Here is a 15952-nt window from a genome sequence, read left to right on the forward strand (position 1 = left end):
GCTACAGACTGGAGCTGCTCAGAGAGCCACCGAGGCCTCCAGGTGATGGCGGCAGTCGGGCTCAGAGCCAGCACCTGCCCAAACAGGTGGGCCTCTGCAGTCAGCAAGTGAGTGCCTGCCTGTCTGCTGCCCTCCCACTGAGACCCAGCCATCAGGAGCCTGCTGTCCCTGAGGCGCCCGCTCCTCCCTTGCCTCTCTGCAGGCCTGGAGATGGCCACCCTATGGAGGGCCCGGTTCAAGAGGTGGGTGATGTTTGTGCCTGGGGAGGGCCCACGGAGGGGGCTTGAGAAGAGTCACGTGATGTGTCTTGTGCCTGACAGTCACAGCTGGGTGTTCAGGTCCAGGATTCAGTGCCAGGGATGCCCCAGGCTGTGCTCAAAAACACACCTGACCGAGCAGTTCTCCCCGTCCCCTGGCACTACGTGTTGGCCTGCTAACTCCAAGGTCTGACGCTCGAAACCAGCAGCCACTCCGAAGGAGAAAAATGAGGTTTTCTAATCCTGTAAAGCTTTATCGTCTCGGAAACTCACAGGGGCAGTTCGACTGTCCTGTCAGGTCGCTACGAGTCATCGACTCAATGGCACTGAGCTTGGGTTTGTTTTTTTGCCTCCTAACACCTACACGGTCAATGACAACCCTTCCTTGTTCCACTGAAACACAGACTTAGTGCTGACTCGGGGGGGCCCCCTGCTCCGAGCCCTTCCACACCTCTCCCTCCCTCCCACTTGACAGAGGAGAAAGCAGAGGCACAGAGAGGTTCCCCAAGTTGTTTAACGGTACATGGCTTAGAGGTGGCAGTGAGCCCAGTACAGACCCTGGCGTCTGGTTCTGAGCCTGGGCTGGTGCCCACTCTCAGGGTCTCCCCAGCTGGCACCTCAGTCCCCAAAGGCCAGGAGCTGTCTGTCTGGGCCACGGCTCCCTCCCCGGACTCTAGCATGGTGGCTGGCTCACAGTAGGTGCTTCCTAAAGACTTGTTGAGTGAATGACTAACTCGTGAGGAGCCCCTTTACAGAGGGGGAGACGGAGGCTCGGGTGCCGAAGGGCCGGGTTTGGGGGAACTGAGATTGGAACGTGTGTTCTGGACCACCAGGGGGCACGGCGAGGGGCTGAGTGCTCAGGGGGGTCGTGCCTTCAACATCATCCCCCCACTCCTGAATGCCCTGGGCCGTGCCTAGGCATCTGCACTTTGGCATGTGCAGCTGAGCCAGGACCCGCTGGCCTGGTTCCCTGTCAACAGGATGATGCTTCTCTTGGGAGTAAGCATTCAGGTTTCTGGGCTCTGATGCTCTGATGCTGGCTCAGCTTCTCTGGGCCTGGGGTTTCTCTCAGGGACCGGGGAGGGGACCGTTGCTCTCTTGCCTCTATGCGTGGACTGTGAGCCCTGAAGGTAGAGGCCCCAGGCCTCAGGGCTCCTGGAGCCAAGTCCAACATGGAGAGAGCGAGACCCCTGTGAATTTTGTTTGAATGAATGAGTCAGTGCCCTTAGTGTCCCACCTCAGACATGCAGTCGACACTAGAAGGTTCTCAGAGGGGGAGGGAGGGGTCACTTCCCCAGGGATGCAGAAATGATGGATTCCCCTAGATGGCATGGAAGGGCTGAGGGGCCCAGTTGGCACTGCAGGGAGGCAGGTGTTCTTGGCGTTATCCAGGGCACGTTCCCAGCTTACGCACCCGGGGTCTCATCACAGAAAAAAGCATCTGCAGGCCAGCTTCAGGAACACCTGGATCCAGGAACTCATAGGCCTATGGTTTGGGTCAGCCCCACCTCTGCTGCTCTGCTTCCTGCTCTGGTGGCTTTTACCTCCACCCACTTGGTGGCATAGGCAGCTGCTAAAAGTTCTGGGTATATGCCCACCCCGACCCCCAACATTAGTAATGAGAGAATCTTCCTCCTGTGGCTTCTGAACCCAGCTCCTGCTTAATTAGTCAGAGTAGGTCATGTGTCTCTCCTTGGGCTGAGTGTTGACCAGGATGTAGATTGTCTCAGAATGCTCGTGTGCATGTGTGTGTTGAAACATGTCAGCCCACCTCCTTCTACCTCCCTAAAATTACATGTGTGAAGAGGAGGGTCAGGGAGCTGCTCCAGAGGAAAATTGAGGTGCTGTTATCAGGGGGTGGCCAAACAAAGCCAATAAGGGCCCACTCCCCAGTAAAGCCTGGGGCTATCATTTGACCTCTCACAAAGCTTTGCCTGCAAACAGAACACACTAGTCAGAGAGTGCTGGCATTTGGTCTGCTCCACTCTATTTCCCTCTGTAAATTAATTTCTGACATCACGTCTTTATGATGATAATTTTCCACACTCATTTTCCAGCTGAGGAAACACACGAGGAGAGTCCCAGGAGCTCCCCACTGGACTGTGTCGCTTGGTGGCCATGGTGGGTGGACTTCAGCCTGGGGTTGAGGTCCACTGGTCTCAAAGTGCTTGCCCCTAGATCGGGGTAGTGATAGGAGGGTTTTGTGCACACCTGGCTCTGACCCACACTCCCTCCATCCCCTCCCTCCTCACAGAAAATCCACCCATAGAAATTCCATGAGGTCCCGGGCACCGGCCAAGCCCTCCCGGATGTATGGTACGCTGCGAAAGGGCTCTGTCTGCCTGGACCCCAAGCCACAGCAAGTCAAGAAGATCTTTGAAGCCTTGAAGAGGGGTCTCAAGTAAGGATGGGCCCCTGGTGGCTTGTGCGCCTGCGTGGCTTTCCTCTGCTTCTCTCCTGGGCCCTGTCCCTTAGAGGGGACAGAAGCCACTCCTGGTTGGTGGTGTGCCATTAACAACCCTGTCCTGGGTGCAGCCAGAGTGCTGTGGACACAGCAATGGGAGGGGACATCAGGGGATGGGGGTGGGGGGTGAGAAGAGTCACAGGTTCCCAGATGTTGTAGCAGAGAGACAGTTTCTCTCCCTGCTCACCCTGACTTATGAAGGGGGCAGCCAGGAACCAGCGCTGATGAGAAACAGCCATCTTAGGACAAAATGGTTTTCTGAGTATGTATTCTTCCTGAATTTGGGGTGGGGGGAACGGGATAGCTATGCACCCCAGCAGGAGACGGAGAGAGAAGGAGGTTCCCCGATCCCCAGTCTTTGTGGCTCAGCAGGACCAGTGGTAGAAAGACCCCATTTGTCCTCTATAGTGGGGCTTGGGTGTGAGAAACCTCCCCCTTGAATTGGCTCTGGATTTTGCACCAAGCAAGGGGGACGTGGAGGAGCCCTGGTGACGTAGTGGTTTTGCTTTGGGCTGCTAACCATAAGGTCAGCTGTTCACAACCACCAGCCGCTCCGAGACACTAGGCATTAGGGGGACGTGGAGACAGGAGGTGGACCACAGTGAGTGACCCTGTCAGAGGGTCGATACCAAAATGCAGGTCTGAAATTCTCGGGCCGCCAGTGTCTGGGTAGAAATGTATCTGTTTCAAGAAAACAGGCCTGTGGCTCATTTCAACCACAAACATTTCTCTTAAGCCCGGCCTACATGCAAGTGTCCATTTACCTACACGGCATAACCCTGGTGCCAGCCCAGTCTTTGGATTGCCTCATCTGCTCCGGCCAGAGCTGCCCCTACTCCCTAGTCACAATGACTCTTTGAACACGTGGTTCCGTGTGCAGGAGCCACGATAGTTTAAAGGTGTCTCTTTAATGTTGCTACTTCGTTATGCCACTACCACAGCCACTCTATTCTGTGAGGCCTGGGAATGACGATTTCTGAGTGTCCTCAGTACTAAAGCCACTTCTAGGGTGTCTGGGTGGTCTGGTGTGGGAGAAGGTCTGGGTGGGCAGCCGACACCGTGAGTGACAGCACTGGAGAGACCACTGCTGGCCACGAGTGCCAGGTTACTTTCCACCTTGGGGATTGGTTTGCCCTGCTCTACAGTGGGTGCAATTACAGTAGCCTGGCGGGTGGGCTGTTTTAGGCTTGAAGGAGCATGAACCCAGTGGCCCCCGTTGCAGTGCTGGGCCTCCCCCTCAGTGTGTGGGAGCTGAGGGCCCAGTGGGCAGAGGACCTTGGTGGAGGCTGCCCCCACCCTGGCCCCCTGGCTGCGGTGTCTGTGGATCCAGTTACATGTAAAGCCCTGTCCCGGCTCTCCTCACAGGGAGTACCTGTGTGTTCAGCAGGCCGAGCTGGATTACCTGTCCGGACGCCACAAGGACACCCAGAGGAACTCCAGGCTGGTGAGACCCCGCCCCTCCCTGCAGCTCTGCAGTCAGGTGCCCCTGCCCCCACCTCCCTGCGTCCTGGAGTGACCGCACCCTCAGGACTCAGCGGAGTAGCTTCTTGAGATGCTTTAGCCTAGCTTTGGCCTTCACGCTGACCTGCAGGGTGGTGGGCATTGCCCACTGACACCTCCCCCCCACCCCCAGTGTGCCAGCTCTGCCCTAGCCCACCCTCCGTTCATTCTGGGCTCGAGAAGTGACCTTTAGGTCAGCCATGTGTGCGTCTTCAGATGGCCCGCCCGAGACTGCGGTCTGGGCAGCTCTGGTGGCATCAGGGCAAAGGGTATTGTGGGTATTACAGTGACCCTGACACTGTTCCCGCCCCACCCCCACCCCGTCCTGAGCGAACCTGTCTGTCCCTCTGACTTCTCAGCTCCCACCCTTCTCCCCTGCACCCCCCACCCCCCAGCCAGATAGAGCAACACCACAACCCAGAGACCCGAGCAGAAAGCTGGGGTGTCAGCCAGGCCTAGGTAACCACCACGTGACTGAGGAGTCTAAGTGTAATGGGATGGACAGACACAATAGCCCAGAGCCTGGGGCCCGAGAAGGGTCAAGTTGCAGGTCCCCGTGAGGCGGGGCCGGCGCCATGGCAACGAACAGCAACAGCGTCCCGTGCAATAGTTGGGGCATACTTGTCCTAAAAATATATGTATTCGTTATCCATCGGAACTCAACTAGGCCACTGGTGTTTGAGCATGCGACCCTGCACTCCGCAGGCTCCGCCCCTGGCTGGGCGGGGCTTTCTCTCCAGTGGGAGGTCCTTACAGCCTCCCTCTTCCCCATCCTGCTGGCTTCCTGGGAGAAACCCCAGTGCTCCTTCTTAGGGTTAGGCTTGGGAAACAGAAGCGGGGACTGCCCTGGTTATCTGGCCCTGGGACGCCCCATCCTGCAACTGCCAGCACTGCTCGTTTGGGGAGCTGGAAAAGGGGACCATGCCCTCTGCGGCCCCCACCCCCACCCCCCGCCCCAGTACCACTTTCCTGGAACAGGGAAGCGTGGGAGGAGCGAAGCCCCAACCCCAGTCGTGCTCCAGGAAGTAAGTCTAGGCTGGCCCAGGAAGGAGGCTCTCAGGATCATGTCCAGTCCCAGGCCTGCCTCCGGGATCGGCGGGAGGGAATCTGACAGCGCCCACCCCCTCCTTCCTGGCCCCTCCTGGACATTTCCGTGCCGCAGAGCCCCTGCCCTGCGTTCTCCCAATCTCTAGAAGTAGGTGACTGCGTAAGGTGCTCTGTATTAGCTGCTCCCATTTCCTAGCCGGGCACACTGAGGCCGAGGAAGGGGCCCCACAGAGAGCTGAGGACCGAGTCCTGCTTCCTGGGCTGCGGGTTAAGCAACAAGCTGGTTTCCCCGCGGTTGCTCTGCCTTTCAAAGGTTTGGGATCTTCTGGCTCCTTTATTTCTGGAGTAGAATTTCACAGGCACGAACAGTCTGATTCATGAGAAACCATAGACTTGTAGGGAGTTTAACTTCTTTTCTTCTTTTTTCAGCTTAGCCCGTGAGGGTGACCTCGTACCGATTTGTCCATCTTCTCCCCACCAGTTACAGTTGCTGTCTTCTTAGAATAAAACCACAATTGGCATGCCTGCCCCCCCACCCCACGCCTTGCTTTCTTTCGGGCACCCCTCATGGAAACCCCTCCAGTCTCAGATATTTGGTGGAATCCTGTCCCATAAATGCACCAGTCCCAGACGTAGCTGGTTAAGGGCTGCCTGGTAACCAAAAATGGCCGCTCAACCCCCCCTAGAGGCACTTGAGAGGACAGGTCTGGCGACCTACCTGACACACATGGGTGCCCACAGTCTGTTTTGTGGTGTGTGTGTATGTCTCGGGTGGTGGTGGTGGTATATGGTGTGTGTGTGTGTGTGTGTGTGTGTGTGTGGTAGTGAGGAGTCACTGGGACACATGCGTCTTGTATGCATCTCACCTGCAGCTACTCTACCATGCAGGGCTGAGAGGTGGTGGTGACAGGGCACTGGCTGGCTGCCCCAGAAGGTGTGGCTGGCCCTGAGAACCACCCTTTCACCCTTTTACTTCTACACCCCATCCCGGCGTGCACCCCGGCTGGACAGGTCCGGAGAGGCCAGGCTATTGGTTTGCCATTGTCTCAGGTGTGACCTCCTGGTCCGTGCTGCCTGCCTCACCCAGCATCACCACCTCCAGGTTGTTCTGAGCATGGCTGAAGTCACCCACAAATCTCTTACACATTCCGGCATCACGGTTCCCCTTTGTTGGGCACCCACTCTCTCCTTGGCTCCTCAGAGGGACCCTATGGGTAGGTGCTAGTGCTGTCCCATCGTACACAGGAGAAAGCGGAGACTCAGAGAGGGCCAGTAACTTGCCCAAGGCCACACAGCTGCCTGACCTCCTTGGGGTCACTCACTCTTCCTCCTCGACCTGGACCACACCGGGCCCACTGTCTCCAGGCCTGAGAGGATTAGGGGCAGGGTGTGGCTGCTGGCACTGGCAGCCCCTGAGGACGGCCTCACCGGGTATTGGAGGATTGCAGGGGAGAGGCTCTGACACACACACCCCCTTCTCCCTACAGGCTTTCTACTATGACCTGGACAAGGTGAGTATAAATCTCTGGGCCAACTTCTGGTAAGTGAGGGGGGCCTCCTCCCCATTGGGCTGGTGGGGAAACCGGCTCAGCGATGAGCTCTCACCCTGGGCTGAGGCCCGGGAGGAGGGGGCACGGGTTGGGAGTGGGGTAGGGGAGGGGTAGGTCAAGGTGCCGTCTCTTTCTCCCTGAGAAGCAAACACGCTCGGTGGAGAGGCACATCCGGAAGATGGAATTCCACATCAGCAAGGTCAGCCAGCCCTCCTCCTCCACCCCAGCTGCAGGTCCTTCTGTGGGTTCTTGGGAGAGAGCTGAGGATGAGTGGAAGTGGGGGTGGCATCGGTGCCTAGTTCAGGGACAGCAGGGCTCAGGTGGGGAGAAGGGGGTGTGGATCGAGTGACTGGGGTTCCCCTGGGGCTGTGTGGGCCTTTTCCCTGGTTTAGACAGAAAAGACCCCCATGCACTGCAGTCTTAGAGTGTTGGGAAGGTTTTATTCAGCCACCCCACTATACAGATGGGAACGTAGAGGCCAGAGAAGAACACAGATCTGCTGAAGGTCACATAGTGAGTCCCTTACACTTGACAGTCTGCTAGACCCTTTCTACTCGTCTTACTCCCCAAGGAGCCCGGGCTGTGGTATCCCTACTTTAGGAGAAGGGGCGAAACTAGGACAGACAGACATGATGTCAGTTTCTGTGCTCCTGGTGTGTGCTGCGGCTGCCCAGTGGACAAGGCAGCCATGATCCTGGCCCCTGTGGGCCCACATCCAATGGGGGCGTGGAGGGGAGCAGGCCTCTCGGGTGTGAGTGCCCATGCCATGCCCACGCCTGTGCCGGGTGCAGGTGGATGAGCTCTACGAGGGCTACTGCATCCAGTGCCGCCTGCGGGATGGCGCCGCCAACATGCAGCAGGCCTTCTCCCGCTGCCCGCCCAGCCGCGCCTCCCGGGAGAGCCTGCAGGAGCTGGGCCGCAGTTTGCATGAGTGCACCGAGGTGGGCGAGGCCCAGGGGGGTTTGGGGGCAGCTGGGGCTCTGGGCTGCAGGGTCTGAGCCACCTGTGGGGTTTTACAGGACATGTGGCTCATCGAGGGGGCCCTGGAGGTTCACCTGGGCGAGTTCCATGTCAGGATGAAAGGTACCAGTGAGAGTACGGGAAGGGGCTCGTGTGGGTTCCCTGGGCTGGTTGGGGGCCAGACCTCGGCTCGGGCGGGGGCTGGAAGAATCCCTGATGCGCTATCCTTCCTGAGACTCAGATGTGAGGTTCACTCCTGCCTATCGAGATGGCACATCCCCCTCGAAGCTGACGCCCACTCTTCGGGGGGTGTCCCCCATGAGGGCTGGGGTAGGAGGGCAGGCAGGCCATCTGCAGTCTCTCTGTTGCAGGCTTGGTGGGCTATGCACGGCTCTGTCCTGGAGACCAGTATGAGGTACTGCCGCGAGGGGTCTGACCCTGGGGACACTGGGGTCCAGGGGCCCAGCTGCATTTCTTCCCCACCCTGCATGGAGGTCCTGGGGTGGCCCTGGGCCACCATGGGGTTGGCCAACATGCCCCTTCTTGGGGCTTGCTCACAGGTGCTCATGCGTCTGGGCCGCCAGCGCTGGAAGCTGAAGGGGCGGATCGAGTCGGACGACAGCCAGACCTGGGACGAGGAAGAGAAGGCCTTTGTCCCCACCTTGCGCGAGAACTTTGAGATCAAGGTGGGGTGGCGGGGGCAGGGCAGAGGACACATGGAAGAGGGGCAGGTGGGCACCCTGGACACTCGGCTCAGACACCCCCGCCCACTCCAGGTGACAGAGCTTCGGGGCCTGACCTCAGTAGCCGTGGGCACAGTGATGTGTGATATTGCCAACTTCTTCACGACCCAGCCCCAGGTCATTGTGGTGGACATCACGGAGCTGGGCACCATCAAGCTGCAGCTGGAGGTGCTGTGGAAGTGAGTGGGGGTCGCCCCGCTGCCAGCCCCACCACCCATCCCCAGGGCCAGCTGAAAACTCCCACTCTGGGGTCCTCAGCTCGGAACCACCCTCTCGTGATGGGGCCTCGCTGGCTCCCCCTGGTGGCTGGCTCCTGCTCTGAGCGCCATTGCAGGCACCTCTGCCCACACCTGCCCTCCTTACTCTCCCTTGCTGTCCCTGGACAGCCCTAGGCCACACCCTTCTCTGTGGCCCCGCCCCTCAGAGTTTGAATTCTTTTCCCACTTTTGAACGTGTGTCTATTGATGGCCCGGCTGGTCCAGGCCTGGCTACCTTATCTCCAGCTGGGAGACCTCGCAGTGAGGTTGGCTGCCTTGCCCAGGCATGGCTGAGGGACACCCTGAGCTCCACCCTGGGCTGCAGCTGCAGAGCCCGGGGGTGGGACACACGCATTGGACAATCCCTGCCCTGGGCACGGGGTGCGGGCGGTGGGGAGGCTCGTGGGCCCCCATTTCAGGGATCCTGGTGGGTTATTAGTGGGACGGCTAACAAAAAAATCACTGCCATCAAGGCCCTTCTAACCCATGTTGACCCCGTGAGACAGGGCAGAACTGTCCCTGAGACTTTCTGGGGCTGTAACCCTTTATGGGAGTAGGAAACCTCTGCCAAGCAGTTCGAAACCACCAGTCGCTCCTTGGGAGAAAGACGAGGCTTTCTAAAGAGTTACAGTCTCAGAAACCCACGGGAGCAGTTCAGCTCTGTCCTGTGGGGTCGCTGGAGATCAGAACCAGCTGGACGCAGAGAGCTGAGTTGCGTGGTCCCCAAGGCTGTTTGTGGCACGGGAGCTCACTGGCGAGTGAAGGGTGTGCTTGGAGGGAAGTCCCATACCTTACTCCCCACTGACCAGGGGCTAGAAAGTCCCTTGGTCCCCATGCTTGCTCAGACCACTGGGGCTGGCTTCTCCTTCCATCCTGGGCAGTGTCCAAGCCTGGGGTCACCAGGGCCACTGGGCTGGGCCCCTTCTCTCCCTTAGCCTGTGTCTCTCCTGCTCCTCCCACCTCGGTGGGCTGGCTGCGGGCTGGTTGAGCTCATGTCGGGCTGGTTGAGCTCCTCACACATGGGGATGCCCGGTGCGAGTGGTCACTGTGAGAGGGTGACAGGTGAGAGGGGACCGTGGCGAGCACTGCTGAGCCCCCAGGAGGGGTGACCAGCCCTCTGTTCTCCCTGAAGCCCGTTTGATGCTGAGAGCTCCCTGGTGTCACCCAGCCCCACGAGCAAGTTGTCTGTGGCGGGCAGGAAAGGCTCCGTGTACAGCTGGACACCCCCGAGCACGCCCAGCTTCAGGGAGAGGTACTACCTGGTGAGTCAGCCTCCCCCAGAAGGGCTCAGGTCACACGGGGCTGGGGGCATCCCCTGGGGGGCCAACGAGGGTGCCAGGAGGGGCTGAGCACACCGCACCCCCACCCCCCAGGTGCAGCAAGCTCAGGGTTCTGCCTCACTTGTTTGGGGCTCTCCCGGGCCTCTTTCTCCTCTGTGCACCCCTGCCCTGAGCTCTGGGGGCTCAGGAAGGAGTTTGGTCCTGGCCAGCAGGTTCCCATCCCTAGCCACAGGGCTCCCGTTTACTTCTTTTAAACCTATGGTTGGTGTATTTTCCCAGTGGCACATTGGTCATTGCTAGTTGCTGTAACCCCTGAGGGTCCAGGGCCTTCAGGCCGACCACTCTTGTCTGTTTCTTCCACGGAGAGCCCTCCACTGACATGCACACCTGCGGATTCTTCTGATATGCCCATCTGATATGCCCTCACAGCCTCTCTAACCTGAAGCTGTGCACGGAGGTGGCTCGCTCTCAGCACCCCCGCCCCTCCAAGTGCCTCCTCATTCTTTATTGAGAGTGCCCTGGTGGTTAAGTGCTCACCTGCGACCCCAAAGGTGGGCAGTTCGAACCCACCAGCCGCTCCTGGGGAGAAAGATGAGGCCGTCTGCTTTTGTGAAGATGACGGCTCCCCTCTCCTGTTGGGTCACTGGGAGACCAAGTCCCAGGAGGTCACTTTTAGGGGCTTCGTCTAGCAGGTCAGCGCTGCGGTGACAGTGTCTGCTCTCCCAGTGATGGGCACTGCCGTTCTATTGGGGCACAGGTGCTGCCCTAAAGCACTTAGTCCACAGGGCCATGCTGGGCCTCAGGGAGCCTGCCCCCATTATGGTCTGGCGGGGCCTGGGCACGGGGGCTACTGTGTATGTGGGAGAGGCATGCCAACACAGGCTGGCATGTGTGACGCTGCCTCTAAGGTCGCGGCCCTCCAGGCCCTCGGTGGAGGCGCTGATGCGTAAGCCCAGCAGCAGCGTGTGGTTTGAGAGGCAGCTTCCTTGACTTTGGTTAGCAAAGGATTTGTGGTCAAGGGCCTAGGTTCAGGAGCTGGTTGGCTGGGGTTCAGATTCTGCCTCTGCCCGCCCCGCCCCCACCTGCTGTGTGGTCTTGGGTGGGGCAGGCGGTTGCACCCCTGGTGGTGTTGCCTCCCCGGGCCAGCATTTGGAAACCACAGCAGGTGGGGGCAGGGACAACCCCCCCCCTCCCCGCGGTGGCGGCAGGCTGGCTGTTCTCTGCTGCCCCACACAGGGTCCCTGAATCGGGAGGCAGCGTGGGGGTGGGCGTGGGGGAGGGGGAGGCAGGGGGTGGGCACAGAAGGCCTGCTGTGAAGGGTGCTGCTGGGTTCCGGGCAGGGAGGGGCCCCACAGAAGGTCTGAGGACCCAGTTGCGCATCCTGCCCGTGCGCCCCGGGATGGCCCGAGTCAGGTTTTCTGGGATATGGGCAGCGCTGTCTCCTTGGGTGCCATTTGGGCTTTATAAGGTGGCACAGGAAGATCCTTCCAAGGACGTGGGCATGAGAGAGGCTTGGTGACGAGCTGTCGTTTCTATGATGACAGTATTGCCTATTGACCTGCAGCCATTCATTCATTCACTTCCCTCGTTCCAAACCACGTGACAGGCTTTGCCCGTGGCCTGCTAAGGCCCAGGCCCTCTGGGAGTGGCTATGCTGAGGAGAAGGAAGACCCCGGGCAGGACAAGACAACTGTCCAGTCCCGAGGACCGTCAGGCTCACAGGAAAACCAGTGGGGGTGGGGTGGGGCAGAGAGGAGAAGATGGGAGTGTGAAGAGACGGGAACTGGGAAAGGGGGGGTGTCTGAGTCAGGAGCTGAAGGAGATGCCCAAGCTGGGAAGATGTGGGGGTGGGGGGGTTTGCGGGGGAGGACATGGGCAGTGCAGAGGCCCTGTGTGGGAATGTGTATGTGTGCACGGGTGGGGGTGTGGGTGGGGGGGGTGACAAGGGTGGGGGCCAGTAAGTAGGCCCTGAGGCTGCACAGGAGGGAGGCCCAGGGGTTGGTGAGACCAGGGTGGGTTTTGGCAGCACCACAGGATGCTGGCCACCTTGGGTGCACCTGGGCCATCTAAGGCCTATGACATGCCGAACTGGTGTCCAGGTAGGGAAGCCCCTATGGGGACCCCATGTGATCCCTGGGGTGGTGGCAAGCTGACTCTGTGCCTCCCGCCCCTCCACAGTCTGTCCTGCCACAGCCACCGCAGCCGGCCTTGCTGTTGGGTGGGCCAAGGGCCCCCTCCATCCTCAGCTACCTGTCTGACAGTGACTTCCGGGGTCCTGGCCTACGCAGCCAGAGCCAGGAGCTGCCCGAGATGGATTCCTTCAGCTCCGAGGACCCCCGAGACACTGAGACCAGCACATCGGCCTCCACCTCGGATGTGGGGTTCTTGCCCTTGACCCTGGGCCCTAGCACATCCATTGAGGAGGAGACTCGTGAGGCATCCCCTCCCCTGGGCCTCGTCCCCGAGGTGACCCAGCTGGCCGGAGGCCTGTTTGTAGAACAGCCCGGCTGGAGGGACCTGGGGGTGGAGATCCCCAAGCTACCCCAGGGCCCCCCGCTGCATACCCTCCTGCCTGCGGGTCACCAGGAGGGCCCGGAGGAAGGAGAGGCTGCGGATGAAGGAGACGGAGGAGCAGACGGAGATGAGCCGGGTATGGCCCTGGAGCAGTCCCTGCAGGAAGTCCTGGAGCTGCTGCGATCTGCGCCACCCGCCCTGCCCCCACTCCGGGAGCTGGAGTACCAGGTCCTAGGCTTCCAGGACAGGCTGAAGGTAGGGCCACTGGCTGCGGGGCCACGGCCCTGCTTGGCTGCTAGCATGATGTCTGGGAGGGGGCTCTGGGGCCCAGTGGCCCGGGCAAGCATCCGGGCCTCAGTCCTGCCTGTCCCCTCTGCATCTCAGTTTCCTCATCTGTCAAGGGGGCCTGCTGGTGACCCTCATCAGGCTAGAAGGGGGTCTCGGGAGATGTCGCATGTGCCTGATACGGATCAAACGTGGCAAGGAAGATGGGGGCTAAAGCAGAACCAGGCCCCACCGAGCATCTTCCGACCCTCGGGGTCTGGGTGGGACTCTGCAGAAGGCTGTATGTGGCCACCCTGCTGCACCTGTGCCCTGCCAGGGCCCTTGCCAGCACCGGTCCCGGGCTGCAGGGGGCTCAGGCAGCAGGCGGCCCACAGAGGCCTGGCCTGGGCGAATTCTTCTTTTCTCTTCTGATTTTCTGTTGACCTATGTTTAAATGTACAGGCAATAAAATGTGCACCACCTGCCTTTCCGGTTACATCCATTCCTGTATGAATCAGCCCCCTTGGGGTAGGACACACACTGCTACAGAGGACCTTTAGAATGCGTTTTCATGGTCTTACTCCCCCCACCCCACCCCCACCACAGACCAACACAAGAGACGGAGCGCGAGACCCCTCATTTTATAGGCAGCCGCACCGGACCAGGGCTCCCTGTTTACCATGGTCATGGCCTTTACCAAGGACCTGCCTGGAACTGCTGAGAAATGAGTTCAGAAACAATCCAGTCAGCCGGGCTGGAAGATAATGATGATTTTTAAACAGTGTTGCTAGCCGGACAGGCTGAGTCAGCACCCATCTGCTGTCCCTGCCCGTCTAGAACAATCACCCTTGTTTTACGGAAAACACTCTACAGTCACACTGCAGGGATGAATGAGCCACGGCAGCCATCTCGATGGCTTCTTTACTTTGGAAAACGAAGCTAAACCGGCCGCGATAGAGTTGGGTCCGACTCACAGCAGAGCCCAAACCCAACGTCTTGCCAGCGAGTCATAGTGACCCTTTACCCTATAGGACAGGGTAAAGCTGGCCCTGTGGGTTTCCAAGTCTGCAGTCTTTATGGGAGTAGAGAGCCCCATCTTCCTTCTTCAGCTCAGTACACGGTTTCGAACTGCTGACCTCGAAGTTAGCGGCCCAGTTTGTCGTAACCACCGCGCCCCTGGGGCTCCCATAGCCTTTCCAATGCGCCCCCTCTGGCAACCCAGTGCCAGGTCTTTCTCCCCAGAGCAGCTGCAGGATTTGAACCCCCGACCTTTCCCTTACAGTGGCGTGCTTAACCACGGCATCACCAGGGGTCCTTACATGTGAGCCCAGGCCATGGCTTTTAGTTTGATTTTTAAGAGCAATTACACAGCACACAGATGTTTATGTATATGTATATGCGTGTGTCCATGCATATGCATACAAGCAGACTCACTGCCATCAAGTTGATGCCCGACTCATAAGGACCTCACAGCACAGGGCAGAATTGCCCTTATGAGTTTCAGAGACTGTAACTCTTTTTTTTTTTAATCGTTTTATTGGGGGCTTGTACAGCTCTTATCACAATCCATTCCATCCACTGGGGTCAAGCACATTTGTACATTTGTTGCCATCATCATTCTCAAAATATTTGCTTTCTACTTGAGCCCTTGCTATCAGCTCCTCATTTTTCCCCCTCCCTCATGAACCCTTGATAATTTACAAATTATTATTTTTTATGTCTTACACTGACTGATGTCTCCCTTTAGCCACTTTTCTGCTGTCTGTCCCCCTGGCAGGGAGTTATATGTAGATCCTTGTGATCAGTTCTCCCCTACTCTTTATGGAAGTAGGAATCTCTCTGCTGAGCGGCTGGTGGATTCGAACTGCTGACCTTGGGGTTAGTAGCCCAAAGCATGATCCACTACACCACAGGTCTCCATATATAATAGAGCTTCAAAAAATTCATGGAAAAGTGGAATTGGAAGATGAGAATTTTCTACTAGTTTTGAAGCCCCTCTCACATGTATGTCCTCGTGTCTATGTGTGTGTGTGCTTGCATATGGGGTCCTCATGTATATGTGTAGATGCATGAGCTTGCGTGGTGTGGTACGTATGCACATAGGTTCTGGCTATCTGTAAGTGGCGTCTCTGCACCTCATCTCAGTGGTCTCTTGTTGCTCACACTTTCTCCTGGGGCCCTGCCTGTGGGACCCAGGTGTGGTGTGCAGGGTTGGGTCTGCTGAAACTGGGTTTTGGTGGTATTTGTGTGGGTCGAGACGTGGGCATGTGGGGCAGGACCAACCTCAGACCAGGGACTTAGAGAACACGCACTGCCCTCCAGGCAGTTCTGACTCCCAGCCACCCCGGAGAACAGGGCAGAACTGCCCCTATGGGTGTCTGAGGCTGCGGCTCTTTCAGGGGTAGAAAGTAGACCAGCGACAGGACAGGGCAGGGAGACACAAGCCCCTGAGGCTGGGGCTGGGGCTGGGGCTGTCATCTGCAGGCCCGTTGGACCAGTGCGGGTGAGGGGCTTCCGGGGAACAGCCTCCTGGTCTCTCTCAGAGTTGGCTGTCCAGGTGCCGGCCTGCCCCGAGCCGTGCTTATAAAAGCTTCGGGACTTCGTTGCTGGTGTTTCAAACCCGGTGTTTCCCACGAAACCACTCACGATCCCAAGTTCCCAAGTGACAGAGTGGCAGCTGTCCCACTCATTTGTCACTTGCCCCGTTTGGGCTCATGGTGTGTCTGTGATGGCCGTTGAGCAGTGATCTCAAGACCCCGGTCCCACCCCCACCTGGTCACTGTTCACGGGGCCAGCGGCCGGAGCTAAGCTCAGGGCTGCGGCCAGGGCTCCTGTCCTTGGGTTATTGTGTGGGCCAGTGCTCAGCAGGTCTGGGTGAGTGGCCGGCTGTCCGCCCCCAGGGCCGTGTCGCTCTGCCCACAGCCACGCCACCCCCCTCGGGAGCACGCCTCCGCCGAGAGCTTGATGGAGGGCATCCTGGAGAGCTTCGCCTTCCTGCATGCCGACCTCGCCCCGGATGAGCTCTCCCTGTTTGGGGGCTCCCAGTGTTCCCGGTGAGTGCTGTCCCGCCAGGGTCACCCTGATGACCGCGGCCCCACCCATCCTGGCTGGTCTTC

At 59.0% G+C, this 15952-nt stretch overlaps 1 protein-coding gene across 1 annotated transcript in view; it reads left to right on the forward strand.

Annotated features, from left to right (window-relative positions):
- Positions 1-15952, forward strand: part of RIPOR3 (RIPOR family member 3) — an 83956-nt gene that overhangs the window by 59251 nt on the left and 8753 nt on the right. The window contains 12 exon segments of the mRNA XM_030887035.2: positions 2512-2658; positions 4087-4165; positions 6756-6779; positions 6964-7017; positions 7610-7759; positions 7838-7901; positions 8150-8193; positions 8339-8464; positions 8555-8700; positions 9911-10040; positions 12237-12827; positions 15759-15908. Of these exon segments, the coding sequence (XP_030742895.2) occupies positions 2512-2658; positions 4087-4165; positions 6756-6779; positions 6964-7017; positions 7610-7759; positions 7838-7901; positions 8150-8193; positions 8339-8464; positions 8555-8700; positions 9911-10040; positions 12237-12827; positions 15759-15908 (1705 nt within the window).

Source organism: Echinops telfairi, unplaced genomic scaffold (assembly GCF_000313985.2).
Source record: "Echinops telfairi isolate 266 unplaced genomic scaffold, ASM31398v2 ScPeMD7_5592;HRSCAF=6446, whole genome shotgun sequence".
Classification (NCBI taxonomy): domain Eukaryota; kingdom Metazoa; phylum Chordata; class Mammalia; order Afrosoricida; family Tenrecidae; genus Echinops; species Echinops telfairi.